Below are 25,498 nucleotides of genomic sequence, written 5' to 3'. Positions count from 1 at the left end.
GTTTTCATGGAAAAGCCTTGCGTCAGGTATGCTTTTGGCATCAGCTCAGTGGAGATGATGATTGCTAAATGTGGTAAGTAACAAGAAAGGCACGACTATTCAGCATTAGGTCATGTATAGAAAGAGACTGGGCTAAGGAGTTGTATTTTTCACCCCTCGCCATTGTACGCATGATGATTAAGATGTATAATACAGATCTTTTAAAGTGCTTTAAAGATAAATTCAGGCTAGATTGGGTAGTCACAGCAGCCTCCCAAAAGTGTTTGAAGAATGCAGCTGCCATGCTTATGTTCCATGTCCATATTTATTTGAATCATTGATAGTTCCTTTGGTTCAAGATGAAATACCTGCATAATGAGTGTCACTTGACATTGACGCAACTCAAAGTACATTCACCGAATTTACTGCCTTGGTGACTGTACACATCAGGAGAGAGGCATAATATTTAAGTCAGTGGCTTGCTCACTGACTTGTGTGGGCATTCTTACGAGCTGGAATGATACTTGCTTTCGAAGCCACATTAGACCTCATGGTCTTTTTGTTCACATCCAGAAGTTGACTCTAATTTTTAAACTGTGCTTTAGATTCAATATAGATAATCTTTTATACAGAACTTGGAAAGGATGCAGCTTTGTAGGAATGTTCCAGTCTATGACCTATGTGGCTAGAAGATTCAGTTTGCTCAGTGCAAGTGTTTGTTTTCTTCCTTGGTTCCTTATTATAGATTACACATGAGGGTAACTCAGGACTAGAAAGATACTCATTGCTGCTGGTTACAGAAAGGACTTAATCTGAAAACGATAAGGAATGTGGCCCAAAGGTTTCCTTTTGAGTCCATCCCCGGACTTCTAAATTGTAGGGTTGCCATATACAAAGTTCCTTTTCATCGTAGCTTTCTCCATTTGGCACTTTTTGTCTGTCTTCCTCTTCCTTCTCCTTTTTCCCTTTGCTAGGTTTCTCTTCCTTGCTCTGGATCAAAGTCTGATAATGAATTAGAATTAGTGGTCCTTGCAAATTTGACTACAAACCACTGGTCACAGGGCACCATACAGCTAAAACCAAGCCATCCTCCGCTTTCATGGCATCCCTGGCTAGGTGACAAATCGTGATTAATCCGAACACAGGACTGCATTTCGGAATCCAAATCTACAAATAATGCAGATAACAAATGCATGACTCATTAGGTGGAAAGGACATCTCAAAACTCTATCAACAAAATATCTCTGGATAAATCTATTTAAGATGGTTCACATAACCCTGTTCGAACTCGGACAGTGTATCTATCTCTTCACCCTTCTTGTGCCAAAGTAAACAAAACAAGCATTTGCAATACAATAGGTCTCGCATTTGCAAGATTTTGAGTTACTGCCGTTATAAAACACAATGTACCTTTACAAACATGCCTGGGGCTACGCTGCACCTCTCCCTGCTAAGTGAATTTCTGTGGTCCTCACGCAGCTAAGAAAAGGAAGCGTGAACAGGTGGTCAAATGCAGCATGTGGCGCCCTGTATAATGCATGGGATATAGCTTCAGCACAATCAACACTTCCCTGTAAGTTGCGATGTGGCTCGACCGCACGTAGGTTGTCAGCTGTGAAAGAAGATCAGCTGGCTCTGAACTTAAGCTTTAAATGCTTAATTCAAATAAAGTTCCCATGGGCAGCCTCTTATTTTAGCAGACATACAATAAAAAACAAAAACGATATGTGCTGCTAATACGGGGTCCCCTTAACTCCTCTATGGCGGCAGCGCGTCTCGTCCAGGTCAAGGTCAGAAGTGCTGCCTCCATGATGGCCTGAGTTAAGTGTACAAAAGGAACCACAAAAGTAAGAGCCACCACGTGACCTCAGCACAGGATAATGCGGCAAACACTAAAAAACTGACCTTGTGGTTCGCAAGTGGAATGATAGGAAAAATTTATCTTTTTGTGCATGTGCAAAACCAAGACATAGAGTAAAACAACCGTGTGGCACATGCGTGTGTATATATGTGTTTGTTTGGGGACCTGTGTGTCTGGATACGCAGGTCCGGATTAGTAAAAAAAGGCGTGCCCACCATTATTTAATGTGAAGCAGCATTTTAAAAGTTAAAGCATAGGACTGTAGAAACAAAAAACAAAGTTGTAAACAGTCCCCCCTCGCCCTGCATGCTGCTTGCTCTGTCCGCTCCCGGCTGGGCTCTGCAGAGTTCCTGTCCAGCGAGCAGAAGAAAAGATTTTTCAGAGGTCTGTTTGTAATATAAATAAAAAAATGTTTGAGTGCCGAGTGCACAACAAAACAAAGACGTGAGGGTGCCATGATAAAGAAAAAGCATGGTGTGGCGTGTTCGGGGGAAAAAAAAAGTTTTATGTATACAAAGGGTTACGGGAGACCATTTCCTCCCTGCAACGGAAGGCAGGAGAAAGTTATTTAAGAAACTAGTGCTCGAGGCTGTAATTGAAACATCTCGAGTAACATTCCGAGTAACAACACATGTAACAGGGGGTGACCTCATGGGAGGTTACAGCAGGCGAAAAGACGGTACTAAGGAGGGACTACTAAGCCTGTTGACCTATGAGAAGCCACCATTTACAAAGGACAGTGAAAGGAGCCAATTAAAAAGATGGGCGGAAAGTGGGCGGAGCTTCATGTCCATACAGTGAATACAACATGTTTCGAAGAGACCGCGCAAGCGCTGCCTAGGCGAGACCTAATAATTTAGGTTTGATGGTGAAACAATGGATGTAACTTGGTATGGCACAACAATAAAACTTTGAAAAATATTGTGTAAAATGGTTTACTGTTACGTGCACACAAGCATGGTAACCTTTGTTACAACTTGATAGGCTGGAAAGAAGATTTTACAATGGAACATGGAGGTTTGCTAACATGGATTCTTGGGTAAACCTAATGACAGAATGTGTATTAAGCACTGTTACGAGCCCCAATGTACCCCAGTCTAGACCTAGGTAGCTGCATGACCTTTTACCTACATTTGTCCTACCTTGCTCTGCATAATGGCTCTGGCGCTGTCCTTTTACCTAGTCATGTGACATATACATGTTGTGTAGTTTTCTTTGAAAACTAACCTCATTTATTATGCAAGATTCTTAGTATTGTATCTTAATCCCCAGGACATACACAGCAGCATTAATATATTCTATATAATAACTCTGTACAAAAGGCCCACAGTACCATTACACATCTAGGTAGAACCCCTTTTTGGGTATAAAAGAACCACATCTTCACTGGGTAACCAGAGGAGAAACTTCCATGCTGACATCAGACGCTGAGACTCCAGCATATAGAAACTCCAGCACGCAGTGGTCTGACATCCCTTGAGGGGTGTCCAACTCAAGACCAAGACAGGGTCCTTCGTTCTCTCCCATCAGGTAATGGGTTGGCTCTTTCCTAGGGGATTCTTGGCTTTACACCCAAATACAAGCTAGGTATACTTAGGCACACTGAGATAGGGCTGCATATATTCACTGTTTTAGCACCGTGGTAGAATTCTACCTTTTTATTTACTCTGTCGGTGCTCGTAATCTTGAGCACTGAGCACTATTCCTATGAGTGAGGCCTCGGGGAAGAATGGGAGGAGTCTCTGGACCCTGAAGAATGAAGCCTTCTTGGACTCGTGTGAGGACATGTGTTAAGCCAGAGGACTGGATGCTTCTCTAGATACTGCCATGCTTTCTTCCCCCACCATGGTTACAGAGGAGGGAGCATCACTCACAATGGTGGTGCGGAGGGTGGCTGAGGTCCTGGACCTTAGCTTGCCTTCGGTGGCAGTAAGTTTAATGTTTTGAGCCTCAGCTTCAGCCAGGAGTGTCCCCTTCCAAACCACTCCCCCCCCCCCCCCCCCCCTTTAATGAAGGACTTACTGATGTTCTGCTTGGGACCCGGTCGAAGCCGAATACAGGGGCTCCTGTGAACATGACTGTTGCAGAAGGCTACCGTCCTACTCCTGGGGACCCCAAATTCCTCACAGAACACCCTACCCGAAGAGCTTGGTCGTCCAAGCCTCCACTTCACATGTAAATCCTGGCACATTCCCAACTGCCCCGCTGGATCTGGAATCCAAGAGGCTAGACAATTTAGTCAAGAAGATGTTCTCTTTCACCAGTCTAGCATTGTGGTCGGTGAACACTACTTGCCTTTTGGGCCACTATTCCCACACCCTGTGGGATACAGTTGCGCAGGTGCTGCCAACGGTCCTGAAGGAAGCCCGGACTGTGCTCTCCCAGGCTGTTGCCGACGGGAGGGATGCAGCAAAGTTCACCATTCGCTGTCGACTAGATACCACCGACTCGCTAGGCAGAGCAGTTTAGTCGACAGTGGCCCTGTGACGCCACGCCTGGTTGAGGACAACTGGTTTTTCTGGGGATGTCCAGACATCACTCATGGACATGTCCTTTTATGGCTCCCATCTCTTAGAAGACAAAGTGGATTTGGCTCAAGGACAACAGGGCTGCGACCAGGTCCTTAGGCCTTTCTGTGGCCCTTCGGCAGCCTCAATCTGCCTTTTCGCTCCTTTTGTGGCCACAGAAGGGTCATACAACCATGTCCTTATCTGCCCAGCCACTGCGGTGCGCAAGCTTTCCAGCCTATGCGTTCTGTGGACGTGGTACCTACCGGCCCGTGTGTCGGGTGGCCAGTGGTCTGGTCAGTCCATCATCCCCCCCCAGCAGCCGCAGCCTCCAAACCCTCCTAGTCTGCCAGTTTGCGATCATAGGCACCCAATGAGCAGCAGGATTTGTCATCTCCTTCCCTGCTGGTAGTCCATAACATCGGACAGGTGGGTTTTGCAGATTGTCTGAATGGGGCTATTCCCTCCTCCTCTTCAAAACTACCCCTCCCTCCATGCCACCTACTTACAGCAGCTTTCTATGGCTTTGTTGGGCAAAGGGGCCATAAAGAGAGTGCAGCCGCCAGAAGTGGATCGTGGTTGTTATTCCCGCTACTTTCTGGTGCCCAAGAAGGACGGAGGCCTTCGTCTGTGCTAGACCTGCGCTCCCTCAACCTCTTCCTCAAGAAGCAAAAGTTCAAAAGGCTCACACAAGCTTAGTTCCTATTTGCCTGGGACCCAGGAGAATGGATGGTAGGTTTGGATTTGCAGGATGCATATTTCCACATGCCCATCCTACCTGCAGCTCACGCAGGCCTCAAGCACTTTCAGTTCATTGTGCTTCCCTTTGGCCTTACCAGCGCTCCTCACGTGTTCACCAAGGTAATGGTGATGGTTGGAGCTCATCCGCAGAGATCAGGGGTGTCAGTCTTCCCCAATTTCGACGACTGGCTGTTAAAGGTGGGCTCGCCCCAGGCTGTGTCTCCCACCTCCAGATTACGGCGGGCCATCCATTCGCTGGGGTTCACTGTCAACGTGCCGAAGTCACCCCTGACTCCCTCTTAGATGCTCCCTTTCATCCGGGGCGGTTCTGGACATGGTGCAGTTTCGAGCCTATCCTCCCAAATGGTGTGTCCAGGATATTTAGGCTATGTTATCGATGTTTCAACCTCTATCCTGGATTTTGGTAAGACAGACTCTGAGGCCGCTGGGCCTCATGGCCTCCTGCATTCTGCTGGTGACACATGCCTGTTGGCATGTGCGGGCTCTAGTGGGACCTGAAGTTCCAGTAGGCACAGCATCAGGGGACTCTCTCCAACATGGTCCAGATCTCAGAGGGAAGTGCATAAGAACTGCAGTGGTGGTTAACGATCCATGATTGGATCAACGGCAGACCTCTCTCCCTTCCCCAACAAGATCTCACAGTAGTAACAGATGCGTCCCTTCTGGGAGATGTGGAGATCAGAGGACACTGGTCTCCGGTGGAAACCGAACTCCACATCAACCTGTTGGAGCTCTGAGTGAACCGATTGCCATTGAAAGCCTTGCTACCCTCCATCCAGGGAAGGCTAGTGCAGGTGTTCACAGACAATACCACCACCATGTGGTGCTGCAACAAAGGGAGGGTGGTGGGGTCGTAGACCATTTTTCAAGAGGCCCTGCATCTCTGGACATGGCTGGAACAGGAGGGCATATCCCTTATTGTTAAACATCTGGCGGGTTCTCTGAACACTAGGGCGGACAAACTCAACCGAAGATGCCTTATGGATCACTAATGGCATCTCCATCTGGAGGTGCTGCATGGTCTCTTTAAACAGTGGGGTGAGCCTTGGTTAGATCTGTTTGGCACGGTCTAGAACGTGCAAAGTCAGCAGTTCTGCATATTGGAGTTTCCAAGGCGACTTTTGGTCAGAGATACTTTTCATCTCGATTGGCGATTTGGTCTCCTGTTCTCGTTTCCACCAATAACGCTACTGCCCAGAGTTCTCAAGAAGATCAGTAATGACTGGGCCCAAGTCATCCTTGTGGCTCCGGATTTGGCATGGAGAGTCTGGTGGCCTGAGCTGTTGGCCATCGATCCTCTGATCAAGCTCCCCCTTCGGGAGGGTCTTCTGTCCCATCAACAGGGGAGGGTTCTCCAGCCGAACCTGTCAACGCTCCGCCTTCTTGCGTGGAGATTGAGTGCCGACAGTTAACAGCTTTGGACCTTCCTCCCACAATTTGTACGTTTATCTTACCAACTAGGTGTCCCTCCCCCAATACGGTTTACACCTGCCATTGCGCTAAATTTGTGGCATGGTATACACAAAGACGTATTGAACCCCTTTCTGACTTCTTTCTCAGGTTCTCATGTTCATCCTTTCCCTTGCCCAGCAGAGCTCTGCTCTGGGCACTGTTAAGGGGTATCCGACTGCAAGCTCTGCATTTCTTCGGTTGCCTGGCCAAACTTACCTTTTACAGTCTCCTATTGTACATAGGTTTTTAAAAGGTTTGCAGCATATGTTTTCTCTCTTTCCTTTCATTGTGCCTCAGTGGGACCTTAATCTGGTTCTAACGTTCCTGATGTGCGCTCCATTTGAGCCCTTACATAACTGTCCTCTCATGCTCCTTACTATCAAGATGGCCTTCCTGGTGGCAAAAACATCTGTCCGGACAGTAAATGAGCTTCAGGCCTTGTCATCCAAGTCTCCTTATCTTAACATCTACCCAAACAAACTGGTGCTTCGTTCAAGAGCTTCCTTTCTTCCAAAAGTGGTCACTCCATTTCACGTAGGCCAAAACTTTCACTCTGCCTACTTTTTACACTCCGCAATATTCCTCCAAGGAAGAGGAGCAACTTCTCCGTCTGGACCCAAAAAGAGCATTGTCATTCCACCTTGACCGCACATGAGAATCCCAGGTGGATGATTAGTTCTTCGTGGGGTATGTCAGAGCAAAGAAAATATGGGCTGTACAGAAGAGGACCATCTCCCGGTGGATCATTCTCTGTATCAGAATTTGCTACGCATTGGCTAAGAAGCATCCCCTGAGTGTTTGCATGCTCATTCCACTAGAACTGTAGCTGCCACAACTGCGTTAGCATGTGGAGTTCCAGTCCTGGACATCTGCCAGGTTGTGACATGGGCTTCCCTGCACACTTTTACCAAACACTTCTGTCTGGACAGTCCGATCCGTAGGGATGGGCACTTTGCCTGTTCTGTCCTGCAAGACTGACTTGTGTGAAACTGGCCCGCAGAACCTCTATCAGATGAACAAGTTACTTACCTTCGGTAACGCCTTATTTGGTAGAGACTCAATTTAGATTCCCTACCGACCTGCCCATCCTTCCCGCTCTGTGAACTGATTTCTAGGGATAGGGCTTTCCCCTTTCAGGGCCCTAGTTTTCCAAACCAGTGGTAAGTGTACTTAGTGGCTCTGCGCTTCTGACGTGGAAAGTTGCAAAACGTAACTGACGTCAGCTCACCTAGGTGGCGCCTATAAAGGCACTGCAAACGTAATTTGTGGCACAGATTTCGCCAGTCGGAGCTGAACGGCACCACCTACCAGCATGAGGGGTTACTACTCACTGAAAACTCTGGTTCCAGTCTGACGCCCAGGGATATTTCTAAGGTAAGAATCTGCAGCTAGATAGTCTCTACCATTTAAGGCGTTACTGAAGATAAGTAACTTGTTTGTTAGGTTTAGTCCCAAGTGGGTTTGAAGGCTGGAGCAGGATTCTCACAGATAGAAGTTTTGGGAAATAATTAGCAAATTATACATTTTACAGCACATTAGTCCAGTAAAGATTCCTTAATACTTTGTAAAGTTTAGAGGCCACTTTATATGGGAATTTGGGGATACTGCCGTTTGGGACAGTTTGGGAAAGGTAGTGGCATATGGTGTATACTTGTGCTTATTAAACCAGTAACGTTGGTCAACACTTTGTATGAATGAAACACTACTATACAAAAGGGATCAAGGGCTCCCTCCAAAGTACTTGCCAATTGAAAAACGGTATGTTAATATTGTAGCACACTCTAAGATATTGGGAGGTTCCATAATAAATAGTAAGGTATTTTTTTAAAGTTTTCCAATGGCAAAAAAAAATGAACAGTGTTCCCAGAAATTAATCACTCTCCAGTATTCCACGGTGCCTCAGCATTGACCCAGTAAGCCTTACAGGTCATGGTCCATTATACACGTTACAGTTATTCTATGCCACATAAAATGTACGTTGGCACTTTCCGTAACTACTTTCTCTAGTTAGCACAGTTTCCCACGTCCTTATTGATAACCCAAAGCATTCATACTTTTAAGGATTCCACTTTGATTGAACAAGTAACTTTCACTTCCTTGCGTCCGTTAGCTCAAGGTTCCTAAAATGCCATGCCATTGCTGGTTTCCTTAGTTCAGTGTAGCCTTCACTATTTGTAAAAATACATGTGGTCTGTGCCTGGTCTAAAGAATGTTTGGCTGTGCGATCTGTGCACTGTAGCCCTCGGCGTCCCCTTTCTCTGTAACATATGTGGCTGCCCTGTTACTGAGATCAGATATGCTTGCTGGCTGGTTCTTTATCGTTTACAGGGACCAGTCCAGTCTTGTTCCTCTAGCCTATCAGGGAGAGTAGTCAAGTCCAGGTCTGCAACTGCTGCCTTCCATTACCTTAGTCTAGTTCCTGCAGCTGCATGACTCATGTTATGGTTTGAGGCACAGCCTCACTACATTGCAAGAGAGGCTAGTAGTTTATGCCTCAAGAAAGGACCCATCTGCTTCAGGCGTTGACAGGGGGTATGAAACGCTTTGTTGAGAGAAATGGTAGTGCAGCAGACGTGTCTATAAGGAACCCATTTTCACCAATGCCATGGCCTCTTGCATGCATCAGAAAAGACATTCTCTCCAAAGCAAAGAAAGGGAATGTGTAGCAAGAACTGGGAAATAACATTTTTGTGTGCATCTAGCAAATGTTCGCGAGTTATATGTTGAGGATTGCTGTGGTAATTAGACAAAAGTAATTGTGCTACATGTGGGAGATGAACAACCAAAGGTGTAGATGAATTTTGAGGCATGTGGTACACCACAGCTAAATCGCATTGCTAAGGCACAGAGTATTAAATGGCTCATCTTCACCCATAGGCACTGGCAACAAGGAACTCAGGGAGTGGATTAAGGGAAGGAAGCATTTTGAGTTCCCTGTAAAGAGATATTTAAATAAGCTTCATGCATTTCCCCGAATCCTATTGATTATTTTGAACGTTTACTGGTGAGACGAGAGAATGACGCTCTGATCCTGATAACTGTAGCTTTGGGCTGTCAGATCTGCTACACGGTATTTGACAATTCTGAACTTACATAGACACAGCGTGCATTCAGTCACAGAAACAAGTCAGATTCTTCTCCACACTCTGCGCGTCTCATATTGTGACTCTTGAATTTCTAAACTTCAATAGCATGGACATTATGGGCAACTGTAGGTCCATTCTGTGGTCTGCAAGAGCATTTTTGACCATACCAACATATTCCATAACCACTGGTGGTGGAACAATTTTTAAAGTGTGGGCTCCGCCCATTAACTTCACCTCACGGAAAGCATTGGGGGTATGTGGAAGCCTATGGTGTAGAACACAAAAAATGCTACCAGAAGAAGAACATTTAAATGGCCCTGTTATTGTACATTCTCCATCTAAACTCTCAAGTTTTATGAGGGTGCTGCAGCACCTCCCTCATCACTAGTTCCAGTGCTACTGTCCATAACATAGACAAGATGTTGCACTTGGTGCAAATATGAGGACTTTCACAGAGTGATGTTTCTACCACATCAGATTGTGGCCTACCTCCTCCATCTAATTCAGTTTGAAAATAATTACTCATCACTGAGTGTCCTTTTGGCTGCTATATACAGATCCAGATGTCTATGTGAACCACCTTTTTTTCCTTGCATTGTAAAACTCTGTTCTGTACCCTTAGTTCCCAAGCTGGCATCACAGTGGGAAATGAACACCATTCTAGTTGTAAGAACAGGTCACTCTTTTGAGCTACTTGTCAAAGCTGAGCTGACATGTTATCTGGAAAGGAGCTTTCAGTCTTGTACTAATATCAGCTGGCAGAGTAAGTGAAAATCAAGCCTTCATGAAAAAAGTTGCTGTTGTATCAAATCCAAAGTTTCCTGTGAATATTGGGGTTTTCACATTCGTTGTGACTACACATGCATTCTTTAAAAAGTCATCTGCTGCAGACAGATCATTTAATATGCTGGATTTGAAAGGGGTGCTTTACTATTTATTACCTGGACAGAAGCTGTTTAAAACATATATATCCTTCAGCATATCCTCGAAAGGCCAGGGCATTTCCAAAAAAAGGACTTCTAGATTGAGTTCTTCATGCCTTGCATGCTATGACTGCTAAACCAGCTGAAGGTTGCCAACTTATTTCTTTGAAATCGTTATCATTCACAGTGTTCCATGTGGGATTTGCTATTAAAGAACTCTGTTGAGCTGCCACAGAGCAGACTCTCACATGTCATTCAGCAGGTGCTGCTGCTTCAACCTCCAGGAATAAACTAGGGACACAGCTTTAAAACATATTACAACAAGATGGGTTTCTTTCCTTCCCTTTTGTGTACTGCTAGTTAATGTTATCCAGAAATGTGACACTGTGATGGTTACCAAAGAAGCTTCTCTTTACCTGTTAATACAGTAAACAAGGGTTGTTAACTTTCATAGTCATCTGTGACCTATCCTCACCAGCAAAGCTACATTTATTTCTGTAATATATTCTGACACATATGACCTTGAGAACTCTCTGTATGGGGTTTAAGCCTGTCCAAGTATTTGCTACCGTATTAAATGTTTGCCTTTATTACTCCTATGTAAAATATATGGAGTTTTCTTAGTATGATAATACGGAGTAATCCAAAAGCAGGTGAAACTGAAACAAACCAAAACTAATGTGCTGTGTTTACAGAGAATTTGTCTTTTCAGGCTGCACCCGAGTGCTAGATAAATACTCTTTATGAAGATTAAATGTCCTGCCTAGACAGGATGGGCGTCTATGCTGCCATTGACCCTCCCAACCCGTAGAGGTTTGAATGTGTTTTAGACATATTTACCACCATTCTCTCATTTTTGGTGATAGCGTCATCTGTGTAACCCTTATATGCTCTAGTATCCCCCAAATTCATTAAAATCAGGTTTGTCAGTTTAGACATTTAGCTACGGTTGCATTGCAGTCATTGCCACACTGTTTTTTATTTAAAAAAAATAAAAAATCTTGAGCGTAGAAATCACTTTTCTCATTGTTTTTTTAAAGGTATGAATTTGAATAAGCGAGAACTCAATGAGCATGTGGAATTTGAGTCTCAGACCTATTACGCAGCCTTTGCTGCAGAACTTGAAGCTTGTGCCCAGCCAATGTGGGGATTATTAGCACACTGCAAGGTTCGGGTAAGTCATAGGTTTTAACGTTATACTTTTCTCCATTTGAATTATAGAAACTGCTTTATGAATATTTGCCATTCAAATCTATTCTGTTCTTCTTTTCAAAATGTGTAAGGCCTCCTAGTGGGCAGAAACCCTCTAATGTGACTTGTTAAATATATAGTGTTGTCTTAAAAGCATGGTTGATATCATGCCTCCCTACCCAGTGCTTCATTTTAGCCAGTGATTTCCGTTGTTCAGCACCGGCACTTAACATTACTTTACGGGGAGATTAAGTGATTTGCCTGAAATCATAGGATGTTGAGCCGATGGTCTGGTGCAAGCTGCCACCTGACGAGAGCCCCGGCACTTATTTTTTTGCAAAATGGCCACTACCCCAATCTCATTCCTATGTATCACAAACAGTTGTTTCTGTTTTATCTACTTCTGAAGTTAGATCAAAACTGTTGCTTTTTTGTTTTCCCAAAAACTGTAGAGTGAGTGTAATGTTGTTAGGTGATTTACATGATTGGTGATCCCGTCATTTTCCTTGCAGTCTTTGGAATCCAAATTGCCTTAAGTTTGTATTTCATGCCTCAGAGGCCAGTAATAACAGAGTGAATTTAATATAGATTCATTCTCTTTTTCTTCGAAGCCTGGATTCTTTATTTTGGACACCTTTTTCCATATATTGGTGGCCTATCACTTCAGAATCAGCACAGATGGGAGGCTCTTCAGAAACTCTTTCATCCACAAGTCTTCAACATTTACATTCTTCAATAGGAGTTACACCAGTCATCAGATAAGCTATCCAAATTAGCAACTGTTTCCAACAACGAAAAGCGTGGTAACTGCCTCATTTTAAAGACTGCCTTGCACTTAATGGTGATCATCTTTTTTTAGTCCTGTAAGTTTTGTTTGTTCTAGATGTAGTTGGTAGTTCACTTGTAGGGAGGTGGATTGTGACACTGCTTATTTGTAAGCATTTCCTGAAAGCCTTCCTATGGCCTTGTCTTCTTTCCAAACTGAGGGACCTCTTTTTATTGATCCTTTACTCATGATCTTTCTGGTGATCAGCGTGTGATGTACAAAATGTGAAAAATTCTGTATTTTTGTTCCACTACAGTTGCAACTCCTTCTTTTGGGACTGTCTTTATGTTGCTTACTCATACTGGAAAAAGTGAGAAAGAAGAAGAAATCAAAAATGTCAGATCTTTTTCTGGCTTCCTACTTGTTTTTATCATGTGTTTTTCCCACTAAAGAAGAGATGCCCAGACCTGACTGATTAGAAATTCTGCTCCTAATGAATAAAAAATATCTTATAGAAACTTCTAGCCACTAATTCCTTAACTTAGAATATTCCAGAGGCGGCAGACTGGATCTGGACAATCTTGAGCAGTACCTCGGCGTACTGTCATGTGGCTTGGCTGAGCTGCTAATCTACTTCATCCATGCTGGAATTGACATGCGCGGTGCCTATATAGGCACCATCCCAGAGTGCTGAGATACCTTGGTACCCTTTTTGGATTATTTTTTCGACCTTTATTAAGACTGTCTCCCTTTGTGCTAGGGATGCCTCATAAAGAAAACCTGTGGCGCTCATGCCCTGTGGTTTTCTGTGACAGGCCCCCACCTGGTTTGCCTCTGGTGCTTGGAGCTGGGCCATGACTCCAAGGCCTGTGATGACTGTCGCTGCATGAACCCCAAGATGCTTTGAGAGTGGTCCTTGAAGCTCTTGGTCACCTGATGCCAGTCAACTCTGCGACACTCCAGGTTCCGGTTGTGTGAAAGGTCCCTAGGGCACTTGTGGAATCGTTCCCGGTGCTAGTCATTGCGTTCAAAGTAATTGTTGGGTAAGCTCCAGATAAGAAGTCGAAGCGTGCTTTGACTTTCCAGTGTTGGTCCAAGTCTTCGTATGAGGCATGGGATCAACGTCACAAATCTAGGCCTTTGTCCAACGCGTCTCAGCGGAGCCTCAGCCTGGGTCTGCTCCTCACCGCCCAAAGTTTCCCAGAGTCAGAGCAACCGCTGCATAGCTAAAGGAGGTCTATGAGGCCATACATTTCATATTTGGACAGCCCGACCCCTCTGGAGTCGCTTCAGGCCCCATTGTTCCGGGGGTGCCCCCAACGGATTTTCACCAACGGATTCACCCTCTACGCCAGTCTCCTTGGATCCAGTTTTGGATCCGGATCGGCTCTGGTCGTGAGACTGCAATCTGCCCCAGATCTTGTTCCAGTGAGGTAGTTCCCGGCTCTGCCAACGGCCCCATGACATTGCTGACCCATTGTAATACCTGACTCTGATACAGAGCCTGATCAATCCTGTCTGAAGTTGACTTGGGCGCCGACTGGGACTCGACCTTCCGATTCGGAGCCAGGGCCCTCATTTTTAAATGGGGACAGTGAGGAGTACGATTAGGAAGGATCTGAGGATCCTTATGGCTACTCTAACCCCTTAGAAAAGCCCAAAGACAACTAGTATGAGGAACTGGCAGATGCAAGCGGTTTAGATACCTCCACAGACACTGGCTTAGTCTCTCATCGTAGTTTGGCTACGGAGGAATGGGCTTCCTTTGCCATGGTGATGAGGAAGGTGTCGAGGTCCCTCAGTGGCAATTAAGGCAAACATCTTGACATAGGTGCGTCAGCCGGGAGTCACCCCCATAGAACCTCTCATCCTTTTTAATGAAGCCCTCACAGATGTCCCACTTGGGGCATGGGCCAAACCCTACTCAGGGGCTCTGTGCACAGGACAATTGCCCACCATCACCACCTGCTTCTGGGAACTCAGTTTTTCTCACCCAGTACCCTACCCGAAGAGTCTGGTCGTCCAGGTCTCTACCTCTGAAGTCAACCATGGCGCATTCCCTACCACACAATAGGGAATCATAGATGCAGGATACCTTTGGCAGGAGGATTTTTTCTTCTCCTAACCTTGAACTGCGATCGGTGAGCACTGCATGCCTCTTGGGCTAATGTACCCACAGTGTGGAATTCAGTTGCGCAAGTGCCGCCAATGGTCTTGGAGGTGGCCTGAGCCATTCTGACCCAGAATATTGCTGATGGCAGGGACACCGCATAGTTTATCATTCGCTGCAGACTGGATATGACCGACTTGCTAGGCAGAGTGATTGCTTCATCAGTGTCAATCAGGTCGTCGGGCATGCTAGTTGGATTTGTAGCTAATGCAGCTGTTTTTGAAGATGGTGCAGGTTGTAAAAGGAGAGCCAGTGGAGTTCCATTAGGATGGGGAACATATTTCTTCAGGCCCTGGATGAGACAGGCTACGGTGTGTTGGATGGCCCTTAAGAAGTGGCCTGTGTGGAGATTGGAAGACCTTGGAGCAGGGCGTTTCCACCATCCAGATGCAAGACGCTTTCTGGGAGGAATGGTTTCACTTTCTTCTGTTTTCTTAACTGTGTGTTCCCTCTGGGAGAGGTTGGTGCCCAGAGTGAATCCAAGTGGCTTAGCATTGTGTGAAAGTTGTGGTTGAAGCCATCCATCAAGATTCATGTCATTGAGACTGGTTTGTACCATTTGTTGCTCGTTGTTTTTGTTGATTTTGGAGGTGAGGTATTTCACTGCTTGATTTTGTGTATGTTTAGAATTGGATGTGGTGTTGCCTGACTGGACCACTTGAAAACAATTTTCTGAAAACAGAGGTTAAATGTCAAGACAGAGAATGTCTTCTCTGATAACGCACAGCTAACCTTAAACCAATTAGCTTTCACTCTCAAGCATTTAAGGGTAGTCTTTCAAAATGTAATTAAGACAAAAAGGAGCTTTTCCAATCCAATTTAACATCATTCTTCTGATGCATACTTCTAAATGCAGATTCCTCACATTGTGAATTTTCCCAACGTCAGACTGGATCAGGAAAACTCAAAACAAGTTCTTCTTTGCGCCGGTTGGTGGTGTTGTGTGCTTTGGTGTCGATATTATTTTGCACCATAAGTGACCATGTTAGCCATATATAAGTAACACCCATTTGCCCTGGTGTCAGTTCCTTTCTTTCCGCCCCTTAAGATGCTGATTCAGAGCTCTGCTCCTTTCATCTAGGACGAGATTTTTCTAATCTGTTACCCAAAATTCTTACCAGTGCCGAAGGGAAATTACCCGCTCAAAATGACAGGGATTAAAACTTGTAGAGAATGTTGCAAGCATTTATCTGTGACAGATCTCCACAAGGTATCCTCTCGTGCTTGGGGTCGAAACACAACTCCAGCGACTGCACTCAAATGAACCTAAAGGCCATACGGTATCACAAAGCAAAGCTCTGCTATGGCAACGCATTGCTAGACTTCACACCATGACCAACCGAAGTCAAAGAGAAGGTTCCATCCCTGTTCTACAAGTTTACACGCAGCAGAATTTTGTTGCATTCGAAGGTTTCAGGTTCGTCAAAGAAGAAACACAAGAAATCCAAGCCATTATTTATCTACAGAATGGATGTGAGGTCTTGTTACTGATCTCCTAAGGAGCCAATTCAGAGTCTGGTCCTTATTGTACCCAGTCGGTGGCGTTGCACCAAGTTGAGGCCGCTAGAGAGGCCAAGCTGTGCATCTTTAACATACTTCCTGATCTCTCTTTAATGCTTTTGAGCCCATAGAGCCTCATGGGCCTCCAGTTGGACTTCTGCCTGCCGGTTCACCCTCCTGTGCCTCTCGAACCACCTTAGGTTATGTACCGGCTTTGGTGCCACAATCTATAGTGGCCTTTGACTCTGAACCATCCTCAGGTGGGGCTGCACTGTGCACACACTGGAGCACAGTCCAGTGGCAATTCTTCTGACTGACATATTACCTTTACCATGTGGCCGTACACAAATGTTTCATCACATTTTTGTCCCCGACTCAGGTCAGAACCAGAATTAGGTTGAGGATAGGGATGAATTTGTCCCACAATGTGATGAATTCAATTGGTATGAGAAATTACAGGATACCAGTGGTTTGGACACCTTCCCAGGTACTGGATTAGTCCCTGCCACTAAGGAGAGTTCATCTTTTGCCATTGCGATTGGAATGGGCGCAAAGGTTTTTGTTGTACAGCTCTTGACTACGGTGGTTAAATCATTGTTCTTGCGGATGTCTTCACCCTGGCCAGTCTCCCACCAAACATCAACTCCCACTTTCAGAGAACACTTTTAGGCACTTGGGCAAAACCAATAACACTTCCCAGCACACGTTGCCGATTTGTGAGAACGGTTCAACGGTGCATAAACTCAGAACGATTTATACAAAAGAATACAGATTCTCTGTCTTTTTTTCTCCTTTTTTTCTGTAGATCTTCCAACAGCAAAACAGCTGACATGTGTTTTGTCGCATACTTGGGAATTTGCCCCGCGACTTTTTCAAGGCTGTGTAAATACAAACACGTAAACACACTTATGTACTTCCTCGTGAAACAGGCGTACACTTATAGGATACATTAAGTTGTGCGACGATACACCTCAAAGATCAAACTAAATGTCATGCACAAGATGGAATAAGCTCCCAAAACAAATGGAAGCCCAAAGGACACATCCAAGCAAAATGAAATGCCAAAGGAAGATGGAGGAAGAAGAAGAAAGTGAAGGGGTGAAAGCGCGGGAGATAATACTTGTGAGTCGTCTTTAAACGGGAACGCGGGAATCCAAATGCCTCGTGAATATAAAAACACCGTCCGTGAATGGAAAGACGGAGATTCGTGCGATCAAATTTAAGTGATAAAGGATGGTAGAATCAAGGGTGATCCCTATATAGCCCATGTCAGACGGAGATGCCATAAATACCGAAGTCTTCTCAGTTAAGAATCCCTGTGAAATTAAAGCAAGATGCTCTTGTAAGCACAAATTGTCTCCAAAGCCTTACACACTACTTATACCGGTGCTGGTCTAAAATAAAGTACCTACTATTTTTGTGGTGATAATTCCAACCCACAAAGGGTGTCTGTATGTTGCGGCATCCTTAAAACACAGCTCCTATGTATCCAGCAATCCGGATATGTTCTGGTATTGTAAGCTGCAAGAGAACCATATCCAGAACATCTCAATAGGAGACCACGTCAATACAATCACTCATGGGACAAGGAATATTGTGATCTAAAATTCCTCTCTTTGCCCAGCTCCAGTCCACATATTATATTCATATGCTAGAACCGCTCAAAGGCACAAACATGTTACCACTTATAATTCCTATACTTACAACAAAAGAGGTCCAGTGAATTTTTGGTACATATCCATAAAAATATCTGCCTTCTCATCTGTATGCATATTATCGTTGCATTGCGTGTCAATACAACATTGCATTTGCGTCCCTGTCGTCAAAAAGCTGCCGCAAGGAAAAGGCCGAATAGCACCCGTGTATCTATATCTGCACTTTCTGCAGCAGGGACGGGTACCATCCACCTGCTTATTAAATATAGAAATGGAAATTGTCACAATCTCTTCCACATCGCCCGCGATCATAAGAACGCTCGTCCTAAATTGTGACTAGTGCGGCGGTGACAATGAGGTCCTACTGTTTGTAAAATGCAGAGGCCTCTCTGTATGCCTGATCTCCACCATTAAATAAACGCACATTACGTAAATACTACCCTGGGCACATACTATGCAGCCCCACAGCTAACATGTCAATCTTAAGTTCTGCTCCTTCTTACCGTCAATCAGTGCTTTTATCCTCTGCAGGCCGCCCTCCGCATGTTGTCGAGTACGCAACATGGGTACTCACCAAACCTGCTTTGTTTTATAAACGTGCAGTATCTCATCAGCGTCCCCAGAGATGAATCCAACTTCCGGTCGCTCCTGGTAATCCTTAATAGAAACCGTGAGAGCAATACGTAGGGCCCGTAAAATAAGTGGCCATCTTGAAGTGTCTATTTTAGCTAGTTGCATGCATTGAAATTGTAACTAAACAGGAAATCTCATAATAAGCGTTATTTCACAATGAAGAGTGATTTTTTTTCAAAATTAGCGCGTTGTGAGAATACTGCAGTGCTCCGATACGCTCACCCCTTTAAATCTGAGTGCGTACATATTAGCGAGTCTAAATCAGGGAGTAGATTCAGTACCCTTAGTCTTTATCCATCCTCCTTTGGTTATGAATTTAAAATAGTAATGCAGTTCAGTTCCTACTGCAAACCAAGGAGATAACGATAATGTCTGTTAATCATAGGCCACAGTCGAGGCATATGGTATATACCAGGAATTCTTCTTTCTCATTGTGATTTCATTAAGACATAGACACAAAAGGTTCAACATGAATGTTGCAAGTGCATGGAATTAATGACAACGTACGTAAACATCAACCGGAATGTGTGAATATGTAGAGTGTATAAGGAATCCTCCTTTCTCATTGTTATTTATCTATGACACACATACAAAAGGTACAGTTAGGATTGTGGTGGAATAACATTTCATCTCCCAGGAAATAATGTAATTCCTGGTCAATATTCAAACCAGTCTCAGTACTCCGCAGTTTAAGGATCCACATAGCCTCCTTCCTACGTAAGGCCAGCTCTCTGTTCCCTCCCCTAGGATGTTGTTATGTCTGTTCATTTCCATAAAATTCAAAGCGTCTGTTCTGTGTTTGGGTGAAACATACGTATGGGCAGCGAGAGGATAACTCATGTCTCCCTGCTTAACTGCTCGCATATGTTCATCTATTCTTTCGCGTAATGTCCTAATCATGCTGCCAACATATCTTTTTTTGCACCTACACTCAATGACGTAAACGGCGTATTTGGTAAAGCAATTGATGTTGGAAACAATGTTGTAACTCTTGTCCCCTGGTTCCAAAAATGGGGTCTTTTTGTTGCATGCCCATTTGCACGCACTACAATGACCACAACCATAAAAGCCTTTAGTATGTCTGCTCATCCAACTGTCCTGTATCTCCATCTTGTGGTAGCTTGGACTGAGTATGTTCCTAAGGGAAACCCCCCCGTCTATATGTGATGTTGGGTTCATCCGGGATGTAATCACTAAGTGATTTGTCAGCCCTCAGCAGGTGCCAATGTCTGTTCAGGCTATGCATTAATAGCCCGGACCATTTGTTATATCCAGTTATCATTCTTATCTTGTTGTCTGTCCTATTGGGTTTAGAGCGTTATTTCAGTGTGTCACTACATTTTATTTTGTTTATTCGTTGTTACGCTCTCATAAGTCTTTCTGTCATAGCCTCTACACTTAAAACGTATTAAGACACTTTTTTTACACTCTCCAAACTCTGGCTCAAAGCTGCAGTTTCTTCTCACTCTTAACAAGTTCGCCATAAGGAATGGATCTAACTTGGTGAGACGGATGTGCACTGGATGCATGCAGTAATGAGTTGCACGCCTTCTTTTTACAATATAGTCTGCTATGAATCTGGTTCTCTCTTTTGTAGAACTCCACTTCCAGAAAGGAGATTCTATCTTTGCTATGTTCAAAGGTGAATGTTGTACTATTCTATTTAGATATTCGAAAAATTCTGTCAGTTTGACAGAAGAGCCTGTCCATATCATCAGACAGTCATCAATATATCTGCCCCAATCTAAAATGGAGTAATTCCATTTGGATCCCATTGGGCCCCAGATCCTCATTTTCTCGAACCAACCCATGAACAGGTTGGAATACGAGGGAGAAAATCTGGAGCCCATGGCAACCCCTTGCTTCTGTCTGTACCAAATCTCCTTGAATAAAAATACGTTCTTATCCAAAACGAGCTTGATCGTGTCAATCAACATCTGTGACTCCATGCACTTGCCGTTCTGCTGTTGAGAATCTTTCTGATAGCAACCAGAACAATGTCTTTCCTGATACTGGTGTACAAAGCTGTCATGTCTAGAGTTACCATAATCATATTCTCCTCCCAGTTAAGATCAGCCATGATCCCCAGGATATGTTTAGTGTCTCTAATAAAGGATGGTAGGTTGATCACCATTGGTTTAAAAAAAAAAAAAAAATCAACGTATTCCGAAATCCCCTCTGTTGGCCCATCATTACCAGAAATGATGAGTCTGCCAGAGGGTAAAGGAAGCGCTTTGTGTACCTTGGGAAGCGTGTATATACAGGGGTACCTAGGTCGGTCGACCCTTGGGTATGTCAGTTTATTGTCATAAAGTAACCCCTGCCCATGCCACTGTTTCAAATGCCTGTTGATATGGTCTGTTAACGTCCAGATTGGGTTATTGGGGAGAAGCTTGTAACATTCTGGATTACTAAAGATGGGAGAGTATTTCATTGCCATAATCGGAGCTTCGCATGATAACAATGTTCCCTCCTTTATCCGCTTCCAGTATTATGATGTCTCTGTCATTCTTTAGTTTTTGGAGGGCATCCCGTTCTTTATATGACAAGTTATCCCTCTTAATCTTAGAAACAGTTTTCCTGTCCTCATGTTTATCTAAGTCTGCAATCACTTGTCTGTGAAGGATGTCAATGTTGTTACCCGCAAATAGTGTTGGAGTCCATTTCGACTTTTCTCTCAGATTACTGGTGATGCTATAATCATTAGTTCTGTTCAGATCTCTCGTGACCATATCAGAAGTTATAACCTCGTCTTCACAATCAGTCAATGAAAGTAAAAGTCTAGTATCTAATATGTCTTGTATGGAATGCCCACTAGATGCCATGACCCCAAGATTTTTATTCAAGTCTTTATTTCCATAATTGGTCATCTCAAAGTGTTTCTTTATTTTCATTTTGCTGACAAATTTAAAAAGGTCTAACTTAACATCACTGACATTGCCAATGCTATTCAGGACGGAAGTTCATGTCTTTTGTTAGTATGCACACAACATCAGCTGATAAACCATTATCTGTCAGATTTACAGCATTCACATTGCTCATTTCCTCTGGTTTCAGGACCTGGTCCTGACACCTGGACGCTCTTCGCCCCGCGCTCCCTCTCTTTCCCCTCCTTGTTTTTCTGCTTGGACGGGTCGTCTGTTTTCCCTGTTCCCTCTTTTTATTCTCCTGACTTCCTGTAAAAAAACTGCTCTCACAATTAGGAGCACTGGTCATTGATCCTCCTTTGTCGGACTCACTCCCGCTGGTGTGTACTCTATCAAAGGAAGTCGTGCTGGAACCGATGGATTTGCCATCGCCAGTACCTAGTAAACTTTCCTTCGGTACTAAGTGGTGATATTTGCTGGCGAACGTGAAAATCCTGTCACTAGAATAGTTCGTTCCTCCCTCTTCAGATTCCTTGTTTTCCGCTGTTTGATATCTGAAATCATTTAAAATGGCATAATTCTTTTCAGTAACCTCTGGTAGATTCAAGTTTTTTTATCTCAATTTCTATTTGGTCTATGTCTTTCTGTAATTGTGTAACTTTTCTTTCACAATTCTCAATGAGAATCCCCATAAGCCGATTCAAATTATGTTTCCCACTCTGCCAGTAAGTCTGCTTCCAAATCCTCATAAGTAGGGATTATTTGAGATCTCAAACCCCTAGTAATCCTTTTTATCCATATATATTGTTTAAGTGTGGCGGGGTCCCACCATCTTGACATCTCGCTCTTTCTAAGCCTTTTAAGTCTGATACATTTCTCCCTTAGGCCCTCTTGCCTAGAGGGCTGTCCACCTTGTGCTAGTGAAGTTGTTGCTAAATTCCCTGAAATGTTATTGAAAAGATCCTCCGCCTCTCTATCCCTATTCATCCTTTCGTTAAAATAAGTCATTGTGCCCCCTGGGCTGCCACCTAGTTTATGTAGGAAAAGACTGAAAAGTGTTATGTTGTCTAGGTGTACAGGCGCCACTCAGAAGAAATCCACAAAAACTATTCCACAGTTTCTTATTTTGATGACGGTGCTGCAAGGTGAGGAGAACCACCAACCTCCCCAAAATGTCTAGGCCTAAGCCTACTGAATGCAATAACACTCCCCAGCACATCTCGACGATTTGTGAGAACGGTTCAACAGTGCATAAACTCAGCACGATTTATACAAAAGAATACAGATTCTCTCCGTCTTTTTTTCTCCTTTTATTCTGTAGATCTTCCAACAGCTAAACAGCTGACACGTGTTTCGTCGCATACATGGGAATTTGTCCCGCGACTTTTTCAAGGCTGTGTTCTACAAACACATAAACACACATGTACTTCCACGTGAAACAGGAGTACACATATAACGTACATTAAGTTGTGTGACGATACACCTCAAAGATCAAACTAAATGTCATGCACAAGATAGAATAAGCTCCCAAACCAATGGAAACCCAAAGGACACATCCAGGCAAAATGAAATGCCAAAGGAAGACGGAGGGAGATGGAGAAAGTGGAGGGGTGAAAGCGCGTTAGATAATACTTGTGAGTAGTCTTGTGAGTCCGGGAATGTGTGAGTCCAAATGCCCCATGAATATGAAAATGCCGTCTGTGAATAGAAAGACTGAGATTTGTGCGATCAAATTTAAGTGATAAAGGTTGGTAGAATCAAGGGTGATCCCTATATAGCCCATGTCAGATGGAGATGCCATAAATACCTAAGTCTTCTCAGTTAAGAATCCCTGTGAAATTAAAGCAAGATGCTCTTGTAAGCACAAATTGTTTCCAAAACCTTACACACTACTTCTACCGGTGCTAGTCCAAAATAAAGTACCTACTATTTTTGTGTTGATAATTCCAACCCACAGAGGGTGTCTGTATCTTGCTGCGTCATTAAAACACAGCTCCTATGTATTTAGCAATCCTGATATGTTCTGGTATTGTAAGCTGCAAGAGAACCATATCCGGAACATCTCAATAGGAGACCACGTCAATACATTCACTCCTAGGGCAAGGAATATTGTTATCTAAAGTTCCTCATTTGCCATATGATGGCTCTGGCCTCTTTGATGAGAAGGTGGATTTGGCCCTTGAGTGGTTTAAGTAGAGTCTCACCACAGCTCGTTCCTTGGTCTCTCCACACCCAACAGACAATTTCCTGAACAATGTTTCCCATGTCAGAAATACGCTGGGGCTTGGTATACTGTTATCATCAGATCCCGTTGCCGGCACAACATGCATCTCAGTACTATCCAGGGAAAGGCCATGGCTCCCAGAGACTACTCTCAGGACACCAGGGACAACATTAAAGAAGAAACACAAGAAATCCAAGTAGGAATCATCCCCTTTCTGCCAATTTTCATTTCCAGAATGGGAGCGAGGGCGTCAGAGTGACACTCGGTCTTGTTCCTATGGGAGATTTGTAAAAGAAATTTGATATTAGGAACCCACCTCGAAAAATAACAACAATCCTTTTGAGGATGAACCCTCAAAGTCACTAAATTAACCTGTGCTCAACTCTATGGTAGCTATGACACAGACCAGACATGCTTAACTTAAGCGCAATGGGTAATGTATGTATGTAGTACTAAAATAGTAATAAAGGCGGAAGGCAAAACAAAAATATCCCAAAATGAATTGGAGAAATAAAGGAAAATTTTGTAAACAGAAAGACAAAACTTCAATAACGGGAACTCGAGATAAGAACTTCTAAGTTTTGAGTAGAACTAGCACAAAGAAAAAGAAAGTGCCAGTGATGGTCAGTTGTTATGATAGACTGGGGCTTCGGCTCGCTTTGCCCCTGACTGCAGTGGAGCACGGGATTGTATACACTTACAAGATTCGTCCTGATCAAAGATTTTACCTTTTATCTTTGGTCCTTTAAGTCCCACTCCACCAAAGAAGTTCACTTCTAAAACTCCCAGGAACTCAGGAGAGGCACTTAATGACTCGAAGGGTGTCAAGCAGAGGCCACCGCAGGTTCCAGTTGCCACTGGTCAGTTGGGTAGTTACAGGAAAAAGCCTCTTGTTGCTTGTTGTTTCCTTGTAGCTTTAACGGGAGGTCAGCCTTATGACTCTTGAAGTCCATTTCTTAGACCTGCATACATGAGGGAGTGAAAGCTCTATTTTCTAGGCTTGTCACAGGTCTCGGACCGGACAGCAGGTCCAGTCCTTTTCTGATCTTCCACAGGTCCAGGAGTGTTCTGAAGTGGGTGCATAGAGGTGGCACATTTATGCCTGGGCACAAGCTAGTGGATGGGAATGACCCCTGGGGACACCCTAACCAATGTGGTAAGGATTCCCAGGGCAAATCCTACCCACTTTGGGCATTTTCTCAGACGGCCACACTAACCTTGGGCTCTAAGGGCTGGAGGTGTGTGTATGTGTGTGTGGGGAGTGTACTAGTGTAATCCTGGTGTCATTCCACTTCTAATACTAAAATCCAGTTTTAGGCAGTCTGTGTACCCCCAACAAACTCAAAGACAAGACATCTGGGAACAGCAAAGCTGAGGTTTCAACAGCAAGAAAGTAGATACACCCAAAGTATTTTGGAATTTGATTTCCCTCCTTTGAAGTGTGCCTCAAATGTTATATTGTAAACCCAGCAGACTGGTCAAACAGGCTGCAACACTGTAACGTCAAAGAAAGCCCCACTGTGAGTGGCGCCTGATTGGCTAGTGGGCAACAAAAGGGCAGTGCCCGAGTGTCCATTAAGAAGTGCATCCCAAGCGTTCTATGAAAACTTCAGGAGACCTGTTAGGCGGGATGAGACATTTAAGCAGGACTTGACACTGTAACCTCAAAGAGGATCCTCTCAACCTCCCCTGCATGGTTATCCCTGCCCATTCAGATCAGCATATTTTTTGCTCCTGTGAGCAGTTCACACCTCACACAGGGGAGCCATGAGCTGCCAGGAGACAGTTGCAAGGCACTGAATCACCTTAGAAGCTTTAGGCAAGCAAAAGATAACTTTTCTAAAGTACCTTTTCTGTAATTCGTAGACAAAAATTGACTTTACCAGTAAATTGGATTTTGTTTAATTATTAAAGAGAGTCCT

The 25,498-nt window shown here is 44.2% G+C and overlaps 1 protein-coding gene across 7 annotated transcripts in view; it reads left to right on the top strand.

The window, feature by feature from the left end:
* The window catches only part of UBR3 (ubiquitin protein ligase E3 component n-recognin 3), a 2,077,978-nt gene that overhangs the window by 671,287 nt on the left and 1,381,193 nt on the right, over positions 1 to 25,498 (top strand). For all 7 annotated transcript variants that reach the window (XM_085645338.1, XM_085645337.1, XM_085645336.1 and 4 more), the window contains exon 10: positions 11,611 to 11,744. In XM_085645338.1, coding sequence (XP_085501464.1) covers positions 11,611 to 11,744 — 134 coding nt within the window. The remainder of the gene's footprint in view (positions 1 to 11,610; positions 11,745 to 25,498) is intronic.

Source organism: Triturus cristatus, chromosome 3_1 (genome assembly GCF_964204655.1).
Source record: "Triturus cristatus chromosome 3_1, aTriCri1.1, whole genome shotgun sequence".
NCBI classification, from domain to species: Eukaryota; Metazoa; Chordata; class Amphibia; order Caudata; family Salamandridae; genus Triturus; species Triturus cristatus.
The sequence above is the reverse complement of the archived record's forward strand: the minus strand, read 5'-3'. Positions and strand labels throughout refer to the sequence as shown.